General features: G+C 41.0%; 1 protein-coding gene across 1 annotated transcript; it reads right to left on the bottom strand.

The window, feature by feature from the left end:
* Positions 1-130: 130 nt before the first annotated feature.
* On the bottom strand, positions 131-883 carry LOC121450009 (40S ribosomal protein SA-like). The gene has a single exon (XM_041654670.1). It carries the CDS (start codon positions 881-883, stop codon positions 131-133), a length of 753 nt encoding a protein of 250 aa, XP_041510604.1.
* Between the last annotated feature and the right edge of the window lie 18,366 nt (positions 884-19,249).

Here is a 19,249-nt window from a genome sequence, read left to right as displayed (position 1 = left end):
CTCAGGTGACTGCAGAGGAGCTCAGGACCACTCAGTGGTGGCTCCAACCCACTCGGTGGCCTGCGCTGTGGGAGCTGCTGACCAAATCCTCAGTGGTTGGCTGGGTACTCCAGTCTTCAGTAGGGAACTGCTAAATGGGCACCGAGGGCACCTGCACCCCCTCAGACCAGTCAGCCACCTCTGGCTGAGCAGCAGTGAACTCAGGAGCTGGTGCAATCCATTCGCCCTGAAACTCCTCCTTGGTCACCGCCTTCTCAGCAGCAGCCTGTTCTTCCTTCTCAATCTCCTCTGGGTCTCTGTAGAAGTAAAGATCAGGCATAACTTCCCATGGGTGCTCACGGAAGATAGTGCCACGCATGCTGAGTACTTCCCGGGCCAGCATCCACCACATCAGGCCCACTGAGTGAGCTCCCTTGTTGTTGCACGGGATGGCGATGTCCACATAGCGCAGAGGTGAGTCTGTGTTACACAGGGCAATGGTGGGCAGGTTCAGGTAGGACGCCTCAGTGAGGGTCTGGTGGTCAGCCCTGGGATCGGTCACCACTAGAAGCCATGGCTCCCTGAAGGCTTCCTGGATCTGGTTGGTGAAGGTCCCTGGGGTGAAACGGCCAGCAATCGGAGTGGCTCCAGTGGCGGCAGCAAATTTCAGCACAGCTCGCTGCCCAGTGTTCCTGGAGGAGATGTCGCTGACATCAGCAGGGTTCTCAATGGCAGCAATAGCCCGAGCTGCAAGCAGCAGCTTCTCCCAGGTCCTCTTCAGATTGATGATGTAGATGCCATCACTTTTTCTTTTGTAGATGTACTGCTCCATCTGAAAGTCGAGGTTGGTGCCACCTAAGTAGGTGCCTGCAGCGAGGAATTTGAGGACATCCTCCTCCTTCATCTGCAGGACATCAAGGGCTCCGGATATTGTGTAAGTTTCCCTTTAAGTTACGTCGGGAACCAAGAACAACGCCATATGGACCCGTCCCGGGGCAGCGCGGAAAGCTCATTAGCGTTTTTTACCTTAGCCATTCTGGAAGGTGTAAGAGCCTACCTCAGAGTCATTTTGATTTGTATTTTCCTGATAGCTAAGGATATTGGATAACTCTTTAAGTGTATCTCACTCATTTCAGATTCTTCTGTTGAGAATTCTTTTTAAATCTGTACAACATTATTAATTGGATAATTTGGTAGTTTGATGTCTACCTTCTTGAGATATTTAAATATTTTGGAGATCAGTCCTCTGTAAAATGTGGATTTGGTGATGATATACCATTATGTATGATGCTGTTTTGCCATATTAACAGCCTTAAAGAAGGTGTTCAGTTTCAAACAGTCCCATTTATTGATTTTTGATCTCAGTGTCTCTGCTACTGGTGTTACATTCATTATGTAGTTTCCTTTTCCAATGCCTGCAAGACTAATTCACATTTTCTCTTCTGTCAGATTCAATTTATCTGAATTTATGTTGAGGTCTTTGATCCATGTGAATTTGCATTTTCTACAGGATGATATAAGTTGATTTGTTGTAACAGAGACTGCTTTTCCATTTCCTAGCCAAACAGATTGCCAAAACAATCACACAGAAATTATATTATTTAAATCAATGTTTGGGCTATTAGTTCTAACTTCTTATTGGCTAACTCTTACATATTAATATAGCCCAATTATACTAATCTGTGTATTGCCACAAGGCTGTGGCTTACTGAGAAAAGCTCCATCTGGTATCTGTCTCCTGTGGGGCTACATGGCTTATACTGACTCTGCCTTCTATCTCCCAGCATTCAGTTTAGTTTTTCCCATCGAGCTATAGTCTATTCTATCACAGGCCAAGGCAGATTATTTACCCATTAACCAATTGTATTCACAACATACAAAGCAGAATCAAACAATACCTCATCTTTTTTAGTATTTTTTATTTATTTAGTAAAAATATCCACTTCCTACCCTCCTCCCATTTCCCTCCTACTTACCCCTCCTGCTCCCACCTCAGTCTCCAGTCCTAAAAGAAGTCAGGGTGCCCTGAGTTGTGGGAAGTCAAAGGTCCTCCCCGCTCCATCCAGGCCTAGGAAGGTATGCATCCAAACAGACTAGGCTCCCAAAAAGCCAGTCCATGCAGTAGAATCAAAACCCAGTGCCATTGTTTGTAATAGCCAGAACCTGGAAACAACCGAGATGCCCTTCAATGGAAGAATGGATGAAGAAAGTATGGAATATATACATATTAGAGTACTACTCAGCAGTAAAAAACAAGGACTTCTTGAATTTTGCATACAAATGGATGGAAATAGAAAACACTATCCTGAGTGAGGTAAGCCAGACCCAAAAAGAGGAACATGGGATGTACTCACTCGTATTTGGTTTCTAGCCATAAATAAAGGACATTGAGCCTATAATTCGTGATCCTAGAGAAGCTAAATAAGAAGGTGAACCCAAAGACAAACATATACGCATCCTCCTGAATATTAACCTTCATCAGGTGATGAAAGGAAACAGAGACAGAGACCCACATTGGAGCAACGGACAGAAATCTCAAGGTCCAAATCAGGAGCAGAAGGAGAAAGAGCACGAGCAAGGAACTCAGGACTGCGAGGGGTGCACCCACACACTGAGACACTGGGGATATTCTATCGGGAACTCACCAAGGCCAGTTGGCCTAGGTCTGAAAAAGCCTGGGATAAAACTAGACTCGCTGAACATAGCTGACAATGAGGACTGCTGAGAACTCAAGAACAATGGCAATGGGTTTTTGATCCTACTGCACGTACTGGCTTTGGGGGAGCCTAGGCAGTTTGGATGCTCACCTTACTAGACCTGGATGGAGGTTGGTGGTCCGTGGACTTCCCACACGTACGGGAACCCTGATTGCTCTTCGAGCTGATGAGGGAGGGGGACTTGATCGGGGAAGGAGGAAGGAAATGGGAGGCGGTGGCGGGGAGGATGCAGAAATCTTTAATAAATAAATTTTAAAAAAAAAAAACAAAACCCAGTGCCATTATCATTGGCTTCTCAGTCAGCCCTCATTGTCAGACAATTTCAGAGAGTCTAGTCTGATCACATGCTCATTAGTCCCAGTCCAGCTGGCCTTGGTGAGCTCCCGTTAGATCAGGAGCACCGTCTCAGTGGGTGGACACACCCCTTGCAGTGCTAACTTCCTAGCTCATGTTCTCCCTCCTTCTGCTTCACATCTGGACCTTGGGAGCTCCAATGTGGGTCTCTGTCACTATCTCCATCCATCACCAGATAAAGGTTCTATGGTGATATGCAAGATATACATCAGTGTGGCTATGGGGGAATGCCAATTCAGGCACCCTCTACTCACCTGCCCAAGGACTTAGCTGGGGACATCTTCTTGGACACCTGGGGACACCTCTAGAGTCAAGTTTCTTGCCATCCCTAAAATGGCTCCCTTAATTAAGATATCTTCTTCTCTGATCCCATATCCACCCTTCCTCCATCTCAAACATCCCATTCCCCAAAACTCTCCCCAATCCTCCTCTTCTCCCTTTTCTCTCCCCATCTCCCCTTCTCCCCAACCTACCCCCACACCCATGCTCCCAACTTTTGCCCAGCGATCTTGTCTACTTCCAATATCCAAGAAAATAAATATATGCTTTTATTTCAGTTCACCTCATTATTTAGCTTCTCTAGGCTCATGAACTATAGGCTCAATGTCCTTTGTTTATGGCTAGAATCTACTAATGAGTAAATACATACCATATTCCTCATTTTGGGTCTAGGTCAACTCACTCAGTAAAGTGTTTTCTATTTCCATCCATTTGCATGCAAAATTCAAAATGTCTTTTTTTTTTTACCACTGAGTAGAACTCTAATAAGTATATGTGCCACACCTTATTTATCCATTCTTCAGTTGAGGGGCACCTATGTTGTTTCCAGGTTCTTGGCTATTACAAATACTGCTGCTATGAACATAATTAAACAAATGCTTTTGTAGTATGATTTCGCATCTCTTGGGTATATTTCCAAGAGTGGTATTGCTAGATCCTGAGGTAGGTTAACGCCCAGTTTCCTAAGAAAACACCACACTGATTTATAAAAGTGGTTGCACAAGTTTGCATTCCCACAAACAATGGATGAGTATTCCCCTTACCCCACATCATCTACAGCATAGGTTACCATTGGTATTTTTGATTTTAGCCATTATGACAAGTGTAAAATGGTATCTCAAAGTTGTTTTGATTTGCATTTCCCTGATCGCTAAGGAAGTCGAACATGACCTTAAGTATATTTTGGCCATTTGAACTTCTGTTGAGAATTCTCTGTTCAGTTCAGTACCCCATTTTTAATTGGGTTATTCAGAAATTTAATGTGTAGTTTCTTGATTCTTTATATATTTTGGAGATCAGGCCATTCAGTAGGTTGCTTTTTGTCTTAATGACAGTGTCCTTTGCTTTACAGAAGCTTCTCAGTTTTAAGAGATCCCATTTATTCATTGTTGCTCTTATTATCTGTGCTACTGGGTTTATACGTATGAACTGATCTCCTGTGTACCATGTATTGCAGACTACTTCCCACTATCTCTTCTATCAGGTTCAGTGTGGTCAGATTAATATTGAGGTCTTTAATCCATTTGGACTTGAGTTTTGTGCATGGTGATAGATAAGGGTCTATTTTCATTCTTCTACAGGTTGACATGCAGTTATGCCAGCACCATTTGTTAAAGATGCTTTCTTTCTTCCATTGTATAATTTTAGCTCCTTTGTCAAAAATCAGGTGTTCATAGGTGTGTGGATTAATATCCAGGTCATTGATTTGATTCCATTGGTCAACATCTCTATATTTAAGCCAATACCAAGCTGTTTTCATTACTGTAGCTCTATAATAGAATTTGAGGTCAGGGTTGGTAATGCCACCAGAAGTACTTTTATTGTATAGGATTGTTTGGACTATCCTGAGTTTTTTGTTTTTCCGTATAAAATTGATTATTGTTCTCTCAGGGTCTGTGAAGATTTTTGTTGGGATTTTGATGGGGATTGCATTGAATCTATAGATTGCTTTTGCTACAATTGCCATTTTTACTATATTGGTCCTACCAATCCAAGAGCATGGGAGATCCTTCCATTTTCTGGTGTCCTCTTCAATTTCTTTGTTCAAAGACTTAAAGTTCTTGTTAAATAGATCTTTCACTTCCTTGGTTAGAGTTACCCCAAAATACTTTATGCTATTTGTGGCTATCATGAAAGTTGAAGTTTCTCTGATTTCCCTCTCTGCTTCTTTGTTCTTTGTGTATAGGAGGGCTACTGATTTTTTGGAGTTGATCTTGTATACTGCCACATTACAAAAGGTGTTTATCAGCTGTAGGAATTCTTTGGTAGAGTTTTTGGGGTCACTTATGTACACTATCATATCATCTGCAAATAACAAGAGTTTGACGTCTTCCTTTCTGATTCAAATCCCCCTGATCTACTTACGTTGTCTTATTGCTATTGCTAGACTTCAAGAACTATGTTGAAGAGGTATGGAGAGAGTAGACAGACTTGCCTTGTTTTTGATTTTATGCAAATGCTTTAAGTTTCTCTCCAATTAATTTGATGTTAGCTGTCAGCTTGCTGTATATACCTTTTATCATATTTAGGCATGAACCTTGTATCCCTAATCTCTCCAAGACCTTTATCATAAAGGGGTATTGAATTTTGTCAAATGCTTTTTCCACATCTAATGAAATGATCATATGGTTTTTTCTTTCAGTTTATTTATATGATGGATTGCATTGATAGATTGTCATATGTTGAACCAGCCCTGCATCTCTGGGATGAAGCCTTCTTGATCATAATGAATAATTTTTTGATGTGTTCTTGGATTCAGTTTGCCAGTATTTTATTGAGAATTTTTGCGTCGATGTTCATGAATGAGATTGGTGTGTAATTCTCATTCTTGGTTGAGTCTTTGTGTTGTTTTGATATCAGGGTAACTGTAGCTTCATAAAAAGAGTTTGGCAATAACTCTTCTGTTTCATTTTGTGAAACACATTAAGGAGTATAGGTATTAGCTCTTCTTGGAAGTTCTGGTAGAATTCTGCATTGAAACCATCTGGTCCTGGGCTTTTTTTTTTTAAGAAAAATAGGTAAAATTCTATTACTCTTTGTTGAGAAAAATATGAATATTACATAAAATATAGAAGCTACCAAAGTAGGAAAGTACCAATAAAAATATTATTCAACTATTAATACAGTATTGTACCTACAAAACAAAGATTCATAAAAGTATGAAACATTAAAGATTCCCATTACGTTGATAGTTATCTATTCCAGTGACTGAAAGAAAAATAAAGGTTGAAAAACAATCTCACTGACATTTTTTGCTGCATTATCTTCAGTTGTACAATATGGAAAAATTGCTGAAACTAATCAAATCTGGCATGTAAACAGTACATTGGTGTCCTGCCTTTGTTGCCTTAAATACATATGTCTCTGCTTTATGTAAGTGGAAAATCGACATCCTCAAACCTCATATCATGCAATGAAAATACCAGTACTTCTCTGAATTTATCTATCTGTATACTATGTGAGGAATTCAGTAAGGAGGATCCCATGGAGGTATCGAGAACGATGATGGAGGCCATTTTCTACCTGGATTTCTAAATGAAAGGGTTCACTGACAAGGTTATGGCTGAGTGGCTCGTTTCGGGAAACTCATCTGGACTAAAAAATATAATATTTTGGATTTTTCCACACCATCTCTCCCTTATGCTTTTTCTTTATTAGAATACATGGATTTCGAAAGCAGGTATTCCACAGTAATTTTGGTGCCAGATCCTAAGGCAAAATCTCAGGTTTCTGAATGAATAAATAATGCAATTCTCCTTTATGAAACCAGTAATCCTTAAACATTTATGGGAAGAGTCAGGGAAAATGGGTTAGTCTAAAGCATTGAAGTCTGAGTTTAGATCTACAATGTATACAGAAAATAAGTTCCAGTGATTTGCTCCTATAATCCTAGCACTGGGGAGGGGCAGGATTGTCACTAGGAGTTTATGACTAGCCAACAGAGCTGAACTAGCAAGTTCCAGTGAGAGATCGTATTTCAAAAAATAAGGTAGGGAGCAACGGAGAAGTTTCAGTAGGTAATATGTAAGCATGAAGACATTGAATTTGAATCCCCAACATCCACAGACAAAACAAAGCAAATAACAAAACAAACAAGCAAACCAATAAAAATAACTGGTATTTATCTAAAAACAAGTCCATTTCTTTTACATTTTCCAACTTAGTGACGTATAAGCTTTAGTAGTAAGAACTAATGATTCTCTGAATTTCCTCGCTGTCTCTTGTTATGTCCCCTTTTCATTTCTGATCATGTTAATTTGCATGTTCTCTCTCTACCTATTGATTAGTTTGGATAAAGGTTTGTCAATCTTGTTCACTTTCTCAAAGAACCAGCGCTTTGTTTTATTGATTCTTTGGATTGTTTTCTGTGTTTCTATTTTGTTGATTTCAGCCCTCAGTTTGATTATTTCCAGTCCTCTACTCCTCCTGGGTGAGTCTGCTTCTTTTTTCTCTAGAGCTTTCAGCTGTGCTGTCAAATTTCCAATATGAGCTTTCTCTGTTTATTTTGGTTTTTTTTGTGGGCACTAAGAGCTATGAACTTTCCTCTTAGCACTGCTTTCATAGTGTCCCATAGGTTTGAATATGTTGTGTCTTTATTTTTGTTGAATTCAAGAATGACTTTAATTTCTTTTTTTATTTCTACCTTGACCCAGGGGTGGTTCAGTAGTTGATTGTTCAGCTTCGATGAATTTCTAGGCTTCCTGGGGGTAGAATTATTCTTAAATTCTTACTTTATTCCATGGTGATCCTATAAGACACAGCTGGTTATTAATTTCTTTTATTTATTTATTTATTAAAGATTGCTGCCTCCTCCACGCCACCGCCTCCCATTTCCCTCCCTCTCCCCCGATCAAGTCCCCCTCCCTCATCAGCCCAAAGAGCAATCAGGATTCCCTGCCCTGTGGGAAGTCCAAGGACCACCCACCTCCATCCAGGTCTAGGAAGGTGAGCATCCAAACTGCCTAGGCTTCCACAAAACCAGTACATGCAGTGTGATCAAAAACCCATTGCCATTGTTCTTGACTTCAATAGTCCTCACTTTCCACTATGTTCAGCTAGTCCAGTTTTATTCCATGCTTTTTCAGAGCCAGGCCAGCTGGCCTTGGTGAGTTCCCGATAGAATATCCCCAGTGTCTCAGTGTGTGGGTGCACCCCTCGCAGTCCTGAGTTCCTTGCTCGTGCTCTCTCTCCTTCTGCTCCTGATTTGGACCTTAAGATTTCTGTCCGGTGCTCCAGTGTGGGTCTGTGTCTCTGTCTCCTTTCATCGCCTGATGAAGGTTAAAATTCAGGGAGATGCCTATATGTTTTTCTTTGGGTTCACCTTCTTATTTAGCTTCTCTAGGATCACGAATTATAGGCTCAATGTCCTTTATTTATGGCTAGAAACCAAATATGAGTGAGTACATCCCATGTTCCTCTTTTTGGGTCTGGGTTACCTCACTCAGGATAGTGTTTTCTATTTCTGTCTGTTTGTATGCAAAATTCAAGAAGTCATTGTTTTTTTCTGCTGACTAGTACACTAATATGTATATATTCCATACTTTCTTCATCCATTCTTCCATTGAAGGGCATCTCGGTTGTTTCCAGGCTCTGGCTATTACAAACAATGCTGCTATGAACATAGTTGAGCATATACTGGTTACTAATTTTTGTATCTGTGGAAGCTTGCTTTGTTACCGAGTATGTGGGCAATTTTCGAGAAGGTTCCGTAAGATGCTGAGAAGAAGATATATTCTTTCCTATTTGAGTGGAATGTTCTATAGATGTCTGTTAAGTCCATTTGATTCATTACCTCCATTAGTTCTCTAATTTCTCTGTTAAGTTTCTGTCTGATTGACCTGTCCATTGGTGAGAGAGGAGTGTTGAAGCCTCCTACTATTAGTGTGTGGGGTTTGATGTCTGCCTTGAGTTCTAGTAATGTTTCTTTTACATAAGTGAGTGCTTTTATATTAGGGGCATAGATATTCAGGATTAAGACTTCATCCTGATGGATTGTTCCTGTTATGAGTATAAAGTGTCCATCTCCATCCCTTCTGATTGATTTTAGTTTAAAGACAATTTTGTTAGATATTAGGATAGCCACACCTGCTTGTTTCTTAGGTCCATTTGATTGAATAATCTTTTCCCAACCCTTTACTCTGGGTAGATGTCTGTCTTTATGTTTGAGGTGTGTTTCTTGTAAACAGCAGAATGTTGGATCCTGTTTTTGTATCCTGTATTTTCTTAACCTGTGCCTTTTTATATGTGAATTGAGTCCATTGATATTAAGTGATATTAATTACTTAAGGGTTGTGTGGAACCAAGAAGCTCCCGCAGCAGGAGCTGGAGATTACGTGAACTCCCCTCCGGCTGGGCGGGTGCACACTCACCCCTTTGGGTGGGCAGCCTCAGTGAAGGAACAGGAACTGTTCCTGGGCCAAGGACCTCACAGACACTAGGCAGGCTTGGGGCTGGGGGCAGAGATGTGTGGAACAAAGAAGACCCTGCAGCAAAGCTGGAAGGGCCAGTGCTCCTTCTCCGTTTGTTCTGCTCCACCCTGGATGGCACCCACTCACCGGTCTGAAAGGTTGTTCTCCTCACTCAAGTTTTATTAGAGGTTCTGTTTTAACATGTATCTTTTTTCTGTCATTTTATAACCCATTAATAGACCTTTCAATCTACTTGATATTGACCATGTATCTTTCCTACTTATCTTATCTGGTAGTTTCTCCATTTGATTTCTGTTTGTTTTGTCATGGTTTGGATTTTCTAATTATTAAATGTGTCAAGAAATGTACAAAGTTAAGATCTTTCTTCATATTACAAAAAAGAGTGAAACTGAAACAAAAGCAGGGCAAATTGCCTTTTAGCAATTTACAATTGCCTTTATTTGCTATAGAAACTACACACATATAAAATTAAATCATGTGCTACTTTTGCCATGGCTTATCTATTCAGAATGGAGTCTACATCTGACAACTTCAAATTAAACCAGTTTGGCATTCAAGTGAAAGTTGGCAGAGAAACAAAAATGAGGAACAAAAAAAAAATACAGACACTATTAAAAATTCAGTCAACCTGTATTCCCAGCATCCTTTGCACAGTTACTTTCCTTCATTCTCATTTCATTAGCAATTTAGTGTTTAGCATGTTGGTTATAGTAGCTAAGTGTTAATTGGCTATTTGGCATGTTATGCTGAGATGAACCTGATTAAATAAAGAGGAAGCTCCATCCTTTGTGCAACATGACTGGGCCACTGATGTTGATGCCTCGGGTTCAGTACAAAAAGAGACTTGTAGCTTCAGGCACTTCAGAGCTGCTTGCTCTGTCTCTGGCAAGGCACTGAATTAAGTATTAGCTCTGTAGTGGACCCCTGCTTATCAGCAAACTTGCTATTACTCTACTGACCCTGATGTGCATAAGCAATATTTTCATCCTCTTCCCAAGAGATTTATGTAGCTATTGAAGTAGAAAATGAATATTTTACAGTTCACTTGTCTGATAATTACCTACAAGCTGCTGCGGTATTTTATAGCCAGTGGGAGAGCTGTGATCATGATGATCGAGAAATCTGGAGGAAATCTCTGAGCCAACTACACAAAAGGGAATAACTCTGCGAATGAGCCATCAGTAATAGTTCTTTATTCATATGAGTCTAGCCAGAAATTACAGTGTAATCAATTAGTGTACTTAACTGCTACTCACTAGAATGTGAATTCTAAATACGAAGAAATTTGACAGTGTGGTTGAAGGACAATGAAGCACAGAGTAGTTCAAAGACAACCTTTGTCAAGGCAACACCTCCCTTAGCCCTGGCAGTTTTAGATTCAATAATTGGATGAAAATCTTTCTCCAGCTACACTTTGGAATGAAAATGATAAAGTGACTTAGCAAAATGTGCTTACTGTAGACAGGAGTTTGCTACTATTCTTACAAATGGAATATATTTCCTCATCAACTTTTCTGGAAAACATTTTTATAGGAACATACTGATCTAAATCCTTACAGCTTAATAACGTTTTGTATAATGTTGGTTGAAAACTTTAAATGACCTACTAAAAGAATAAATACCCCAAAAGTGACAAAAATAACTGGAGTTAACAACCACTGGTCATTAATATCACTTAATACCAATGGTCTCAAATCACCTATAAAAAGGCACAGGTTAAGAGAATGGATGCAAAAACAGGATCCAACAATCTGCTGCTTACAAGAAACACACCTCAAACTCAAAGACAGACACTACCTCAGAGTAAAGGATTTGGAAAAGGTTTTTCAATCAAATGGACCTTAGAAACAAACAGGTGTGGCTATACTAATATCTAACAAAATTGACTTTGAACTTAAATGAACCAGAAGAGATGGAGAAGGACAGTTCATACTCATAACAGAAACAATTCATCAGGAGGAAGTCTCAATCCTGAATATCTATGCCCCTAATATAAAAGCACCCACATGTGTAAAAGAAACATTACTAGAACTCAAGGCAGACATTAAACCCCACACGCTAATAGTAGGAGGCTTCAACACTCCTCTCTCACCAATGGACAAGTCAAGCAGTAAGAAACTTAACAGAGAAATAAGAGAACTAATGGAGGTAATGAATCAAATGGACTTAAAAGACATCTATAGAACATTCCACTCAAATAGGAAAGAATATACCTTTTTCTCAGCATCTCATGGAACCTTCTAAAAAATTGATCACATACTCAGTACAAAGCAAACTTCCAAAGATACAAAAAAATTTTAGTAACCACCTGTGTCTTATTGGGTCACCATGGAATAAAATTAGAATTCAACAACAAAACTACCCCCAGAAAGCCTACAAACCCATAGAAACTGAACAGTCAACTACTGAACCACCCCTGGGTAAGGGAAAAAATAAAGAAATTAAAGTCTTCCTTGAATTCAATGAAAATGAAAACACAACATACCCAAACCTATGGAACACTATGAAAGCAGTGCTAAGAGGAAAGTACATAGCAGTAAGTACCCACATTAAAAAAAAACATAGAAAGCTAACATTAGAGACTTAACAGCACACCTGAAAGCTCTAGAAAAAAAGAAGCAGACTCACCCAAGAGGAGTAGAAGACTGGAAATGATCAAACTGAGGGCTGAAATCAACAAAATAGAAACACAGAAAACAATCCAAAGAATCAATGAAACAAAGAGCTGGTTTTTTGATAAAATCAACAAGATTGACAAGCCCCTATCCAAACTAATCAATAGGCAGAGAGAGAGAATGTGCAAATTAATAAGAAAATGAAAAGGGGGACATAACAACAGCCTCTGAGAAAATTCAGAGAATCATTATGTCTTGTTCAAAGGCCTATATGTCACAAAGTTGGAAAATGTGAAAGAAATGGACCTGTTTTGAGATAAATACCATTTACCAAAATTAAATCAAGACCAGGTGAACAATTTAAATAGACCTATAACTCGTGAGGAAATAGAAGCTGTCATAAAAAAAAAAACCTCCCAACCTATAAAGCTCAGGACCAGATGGTTTTAATGCAGAAATTTACCAGAAATTCCAAGAAAAACTGATACCTATACTCCTAAAGGGATTTCACATAATAGAAACAGAAGAGTCGTTGCCAAACTCTTTTTTATTATTATTATTTTTTTAAAAAAAACATAAACAAAAAACAAGTTTCCACCTCCTCCCAGCCTCCCATTTCCCTCCCCCTCCTCCCACCCTTCTCCCCCTCCCCCCATTCTTCTTCCCCTCCCTCTCCAGTCCACAGAGCAGTCCGGGTTCCCTGCCCTGTGGTAAGTCCTAGGTCCTCCCCCCTCCGTCCATATCTAGGAAGGTGAACATCCAAACTGGCTAAGCTCCCACAAAGCCAGCATATTAAGTAGGATAAAAACCCCGTGCCATTGTCCTTGGCGTCTCATCAGCCCTCATTGTTCGCCATGTTCAGAGAGTCCCGTTTTATCCCATGATTTTTCGGTCACAGTCCAGCTGCCCTTGGTGAGCTCCCAGTAGATCAGCTCCACTGTCTCAGTGGGTGGGTGCACGCCTCGTGGTCCCAACTTCTTTGCTCGTGTTCTCCCTCCTTCTGCTCCTCATTGGGACCTTGGGAGCTCAGTCCAGTGCTCCTGTGTGGGTCTCTGTCTCTATCTCTATCCATCACCAGATGAAGGTTCTATGATGATATGCAAGATATTCGCCAGTATTGCTCTAGGATAGGGTCATTTCAGGTTCCCAATCCTCAGCTGCCCAAGGAACTAACTGGGAACCTCATCTTGGGCACTTGGGAGCCCCTCTAGGGTCAAGTCTCTTGCCCACCCTAAAGTGGCTCCCTTAACTAAGAATTGTGGTTCCGTGCTCCCCTATCCACCTTTCCTTTATCCCAATTCTCCTGTTTCTCCAAGTCCCCCCTCCTTCCCTTTTACCTTTTCTCTCCCCATCTCCCCTTACCCCCATCCCACCCCACCCCCAAGATCCCAATTTTCTCCCCGGCAATTTGGTCTACTTCCCTTAGCCAAGAGGATAACTATATGTTTTTCCTTGGAGACAACATAAGGAGATCAATGAGATTAGAATTGGAAAGGAAGAAGTCAAACTTTTGTAATTTGCAGATAACATGATTGTGTACATCAGTGACCCCAAAAACTCTTCCAGGTGATAAATACCTTCAGTGATGTAGCAGGATACAAGATCAACTCAAAAAATCAGTAGCCCACCTATACACAAAGGATAGAGAAGCAGAAGGGAAATCAGAGAAACTTCACCTTTCACGATAGCCTCAAATAGCATAAAGTATCTTGGGGTTACAATAACCAAGGAAGTGAAAGATCTATTTAACAAGAACTTTAAGGCTTTGAAGAAAGAAATGAAAGAAGACACCAGAACATGGAAGGATCTCCCATGTTCTTGGATGGGTAGAATCAACATATTAAAAATGGCACTTCTACCAAAGGCAATCTATAGATTCAATGCATCCCTATCAAAATCCCAACAAAATTCTTCACAGACCTTGTGAGAAAAATAAGCAAATTTATATGGAAAAACAAAAAACTCAGGAGAGCCAAAGCGATCCTATACAATAAAGGAATTTCTGGTGGTGTTACCATCCCTGACTTCAAACTCTATTTCAGAGCTACAGTAATGAAAACTGGTAATAGCATAAAAACAGAAACATTGACCAATGGAATCGAATCAAAGATCCGGATATTAAATGACAAACCTATGAACACCTGATTTTTGACAAAGGAGCCAAAATTATACAATGGAAGAAAGGAAGCAAATGTTGCTGGCATAATTGGATGTCAATGTGTAGAAGAATGAAAATTGATCCATATCTATTACCATGCACAAAACTCAAGTCCAAATGGATTAAAGACCTTAATATTATCTGACCACACTGAACCTGATAGAAGAGAAAGTGGGAAGTAGACTGCAACACATGAGCACAGGAGACCACTTCCTACATACAACCCCAGAGGCACAGACAACAAGAGCAACAATGAATAAATGGAACCTCCAGAACCTGAGAAGCTTCTGGAAAGCAAAGAATATTGTCATTAAGACAAAAAGGCATCCTACTGAATGGGAGAAGATCTTCACCAACCCCGCATCAGACAAAGGTCTAATCTCCAAAATATATAAAGAACTCAAGAAACTGGACATGAAAACTCTGATTAACCCAATTAAAAAGTGGGGTACTGAACAGAAAAGAGAATTCTCATAAAACAAAGTTCAAATGGCCAAAGGACACTTAAGGTCATGTTCAACCTCCTTAGTGATCAGGGAAATGCAAATCAAAACAACTTTGAGATACCATCTTACACATGTCAGAATGGCTAAAATCAAAAACACCACCGATAGCCTATGCTGGAGAGGATGTAGAGTAAGGGGAACGCTCATCCATTGCTGGTAGGAATGCAAACTTGTGCAATCACTTTGGAAATCAGTGTGGCAATTTCTCAGGAAACCGGAACCTACCTCAGGATCCAGCAATACTACTCTTGGGAATATACCCCAGAGAAACCCAATAATACTACAAAGCATTTGTTCAACTATAATTATAGCAGAATTATTTGTAATCACCAGAACATATAAACAACCTAGATGCCCCTCAATGGAAGAATGGATGAAGAAAGTATGGAATATATACATATTAGAGTACTACTCAACAGTAAAAAACAATGACTTCTTGAATTTTGCATGCAAATGGAGGGAAATAGAAAACACTATCCTGAGTGAGGTAAGCCAGACCCAAAAAGAGGAACATGGATGTACTCGCTCATATTTGGTTTCTAGCCATAAATAAAGGACATTGAGCCTATAATTCATGATCCTAGAGAAGCTAAATAAGAAGGTGAACCCAAAGAAAAACATATAGTCATCCTCATGGATATTAACCTTCATCAGGTGATGAAAGGAGACAGAAACAGAGTCCCAAATTGGAGCACCGGACTACAACCCCAAGGTTCAAATCAGGAGCAGAAGGAGAAAGAGCACAAGCAAGAAACTCAGGACCGTGAGGGGTACACCCACACACTGAGACAATGGGGATGTTCTTTCGGGAAATCACCAAGGCCAGCTGGACTGGGTCTGAAAAAGCATGGGATAAAACCCAACTGGCTGACCACAGTAGACAATGAGGACTGCTGAGAAGTCAAGAACAATGGCAATGGGTTTTGATCCTACTGCATGTACTGGCTTTGTGGGAGCCTAGGCTGTTTGGATGTTCACCTTCCTAGACCTGGAAGGAGGTGATAGGTCCTTGGACTTCCCACAGGGCAGGGAACCTGGTCTGCTCTTCAGGCTGATGAGAGAGGGGGAGTTCATTGGGTGAGGGGGAGGGATATGGGAGACGGTGGTGGGGAAGAGAGAGAAATCTTTAATAAATAAATAGAAAGAAAGAAAGAAAAAGAACACCCTCCAGATGAGCTAACACCAGTAACCCACCATGACCCAGAAATGATCTGACTAGTGCTACCCTTCTCAAGCAAATAAGCTGTGGGACTTGTGTGAACAAATAGAAGGCAACCTATCAAGCATCCTAGTGGGCCCTTGATTTGTATAATCACACTGAAACTCTCTAAATGTTTGTTTTAAATAAATAAGTAAAAAATTAAAAAAAGGCCAAGGCAGTTTCTTTATTCGACCAATGAACGTAACACATAGACAGAAGGACTTCCTACTCCATTGTTCCATAACCAGGCTGGCTAGAAGAAATTCAGCAGCCTCTGCCTCCTGAGTGATGATGAGATTAAAGACATTCACCATCCTGTACAACTGTGCCCTGTCCTGTTAACATCAAGAGAAATGTCCTAGAACTTTCCTTCAAAATTTCCTGAGCACAAGGCTCCTCCTGAGAATGCCCATCCTCTGGATTCACACTACCTACAACATTAGTCCAGGTATTCCCAGGACAAATCTGAAACCCTGTCTAAGCCCGTCCTACAGAAGAAGAAATTAGAAGTCATGAACAGCACAGTGATTGGTGTGATGTTCCCTGCACACTACCTGTGCGGAACATAACAGGGAAGTTCTTATTTGGTTCTTTGTCCTTGCTTGCTGTAGGTCTAGACATGAAATTACAGTTCTTCCAGTGATCTTCAGGGGATGTTAGAAGGGCATATTCTCAACGCTCTGAGAATTTTTTCCCTGAGCAGACTGACTTCCATCTCTGTCCCTGCTAACCTTGAACTCCCTCCCTAGACCATTTTCTGACCTACTGTATCCTTCCTTTGTCTGAGAACACCTTTATGCATGGGTACTGTGAATGTCTCCTCCCTCCTGTCCTCTCTCATAGAGGAAGACTTGATTACAACCAAGGGGTCATCTAGGAAAGAGCAAAGGTGACCCAGGAAAATCAGAGAGGACGCGTGCAAATCCGACACATAATGGAAAAATGTTGTCCTGAAACATAGAATGAAGGATCCCATAGTCCCTTCAAAGACACACAAGTCACCTCATCCCCAACACTGAGCACATGAAATTCCTCACACAACTGTCCCTGGGCCTCTCTTCTAGATCATTAATGTGATTGGTGACATTAGTGATAAAGGATTGATCTTCATCCCTAGTCATCACTCAGCCTGCCTCTTTCCAGCCCTCAGAGACATTTCTGTCAACTACTTGCAAGAATTAAGTAAATACCATCTTCCCAGAGCATTGAGAACACAGGGTAGGCTGCGTGCTCAGCTTGGTCTCTGTATCATATGGACACATAGACAAGATGGAAGCTCCCTCTTTGGTGCTGACAGACCCAAGGCAAGGACACAGCATGTGTCAGCCCTAAGATGAGTCATTGTTCTCTGAGGGCGTAGGGATGCTTATCAGCCTTGTTGCTCAATATGTTGCTTGGAGAAGAAGCATAAAGGGAAGTTGAGTGACATGCAGGGCAACACTGAGAGTGGACGGGATTGAGCATTGATTTGGACTCAAACCCCACCACTCATATCCCATTGGATCCTGAAACAGTCTCCTGTCTGAGAAGAATCTCAGAGCAGAAGGAGGAAGAACAGCACAGCCTGAGTTCTGTGTTGGAGCTGAGATTTTTCTCCTCAGAGGGAGAACAACGAGTGAGAAGACTGATGGAGTTCTCTGTGCTTCTCTACAAGAGGTGTACCCTCTGGGAGGGGCTTCTGCTCACAGGTAATTGTACCTACTCTCTGACTCTGTTGGAAGGGGAACTTAGAAGCAGGCTGGAGTCTCCTAAAGAGTCCAAGATGTTGAGAGGAGACTCAAGGTTACTGTGTGCACTCACGGAGCAGAAGGTACAGTGAGGGACAGAGGCTCACCATCCAGAAGCTCTCAGAGGATAGGAGGTGATTATGGCAAGAGAAAAGCCTGAAGCACTTCATATTCACAGTGAATTTCATTGGCTGTAATGTTCTGAAGACAGATGTTCCCACTGTGACAGTATGGCCCTCCAAAAAGAAATCAAACAGGGGAGGGCTAGTGAAATGTTTCAGAGTGTGAAGATATGGTAACCTGAAACTAATCCTCTGCTCCCACACAGTAGACAGAGAGAACAGGTTCCAGCAGGTTCTATCTTCCATCCACATAGGAGCTCTGGTTAGAACTCACATATATACACCCTGGAACATGTGCCTTCCCACAGATTTTGGGCATACATCTTCAGATGTACACTAGAAGACAGCAGCCTGCTCAAATGCACACACATATTTAAATTAGTAAATCTAAAATCATTTATTTCACACTAAAATATAAGTACTGTCATAAGTTCCAAACTTAGGAACTATGAAGAGAAATCCATGGGGGCACATTCCTCTTTCCTTCCTTCCATTTTTCCTTTATTTGTGTCTGAATCTCTTCCAGGAACTGAACCTTCCAAAAATTCAGAGTAATATTGTCTTTATAAGTCCCTAGTTCTGAACTGGCAGTTCTGCTTCAGCCCTTAATCCCAGCACTCGTGGGGCAGAAGCAGGTGATCTCTGTGAGTTGAAAGCCAGCCTGGTCTACATAGCAAGATCCAGGAAAGTCAAAGCTACACAGATAAACCCTGTTTCAAAAAACCAAAAATAAAAAATAAAAAAGTCCTGGTTCTCATCCTGATGGCAGCATATCCAATGAGAAACCCTGGGTTGACTAGAATCACTAAGGGATCAGAGAAAAAAAAATGAGAAAGTGTGGAGTCTCCAGAGGAGGAGTTCAGAGAGGCATTGCTCCTCACACCAGATAATCTACGTAAGGCGGTATAGGACACTGAGGGGGAACTAGGAAGACACCTGAGCGGAGAATTCCTGAGAAGGTAAATGACACACTCTGACACTCTAAATCAAGGAAAGTCATGGTGCTGATGTATACCAAGGGGGGGTGGGCACAGTCCTACTTACACACCAAAATGAGAGATGATCATACCTCTTTAATATTGGTGCTTTTTCTCAATTCCCTTCTAGCCTCCATTTTAACCTCCTGGCACCTGTCTTCCACTGCCTGTGTGACCATTGAATTACTGCCAACTCCAGTGGCTGAAGGAGATGACGTCCTTTTCCTTGTCCACAATCTGCCAAAGGATATTATAGATGTTACCTGGTTCAAAGGGCGGGGAAAAGAGAAACAACAAATTGCAGTGTATGTACTGCACAAAAATTTAAGTATGCCAGGTCCTATACACAGCGGGAGAGAGATAATATATCACAATGGATCCCTGCTTCTTGAAAAGGTCACCCAGAAGGATGCAGGATTCTATTCCCTACGAACCTATAGTAGAGGAAGAAAATTTATATCAACA

This window comes from Microtus oregoni, unplaced genomic scaffold (assembly GCF_018167655.1).
Source record: "Microtus oregoni isolate MIOR12 unplaced genomic scaffold, Mior012 000006F_ref0000085, whole genome shotgun sequence".
In the NCBI taxonomy this organism is placed as follows: Eukaryota; Metazoa; Chordata; class Mammalia; order Rodentia; family Cricetidae; genus Microtus; species Microtus oregoni.
This window is presented reverse-complemented; position numbering and strand designations above follow the sequence as displayed.

Excerpts from the sequence above, each read along its gene's own strand:
- LOC121450009 (XM_041654670.1), bottom strand. The coding sequence starts at position 883 with ATGAAGGAGGAGGATGTCCTCAAATTCCTCGCTGCAGGCACCTACTTA.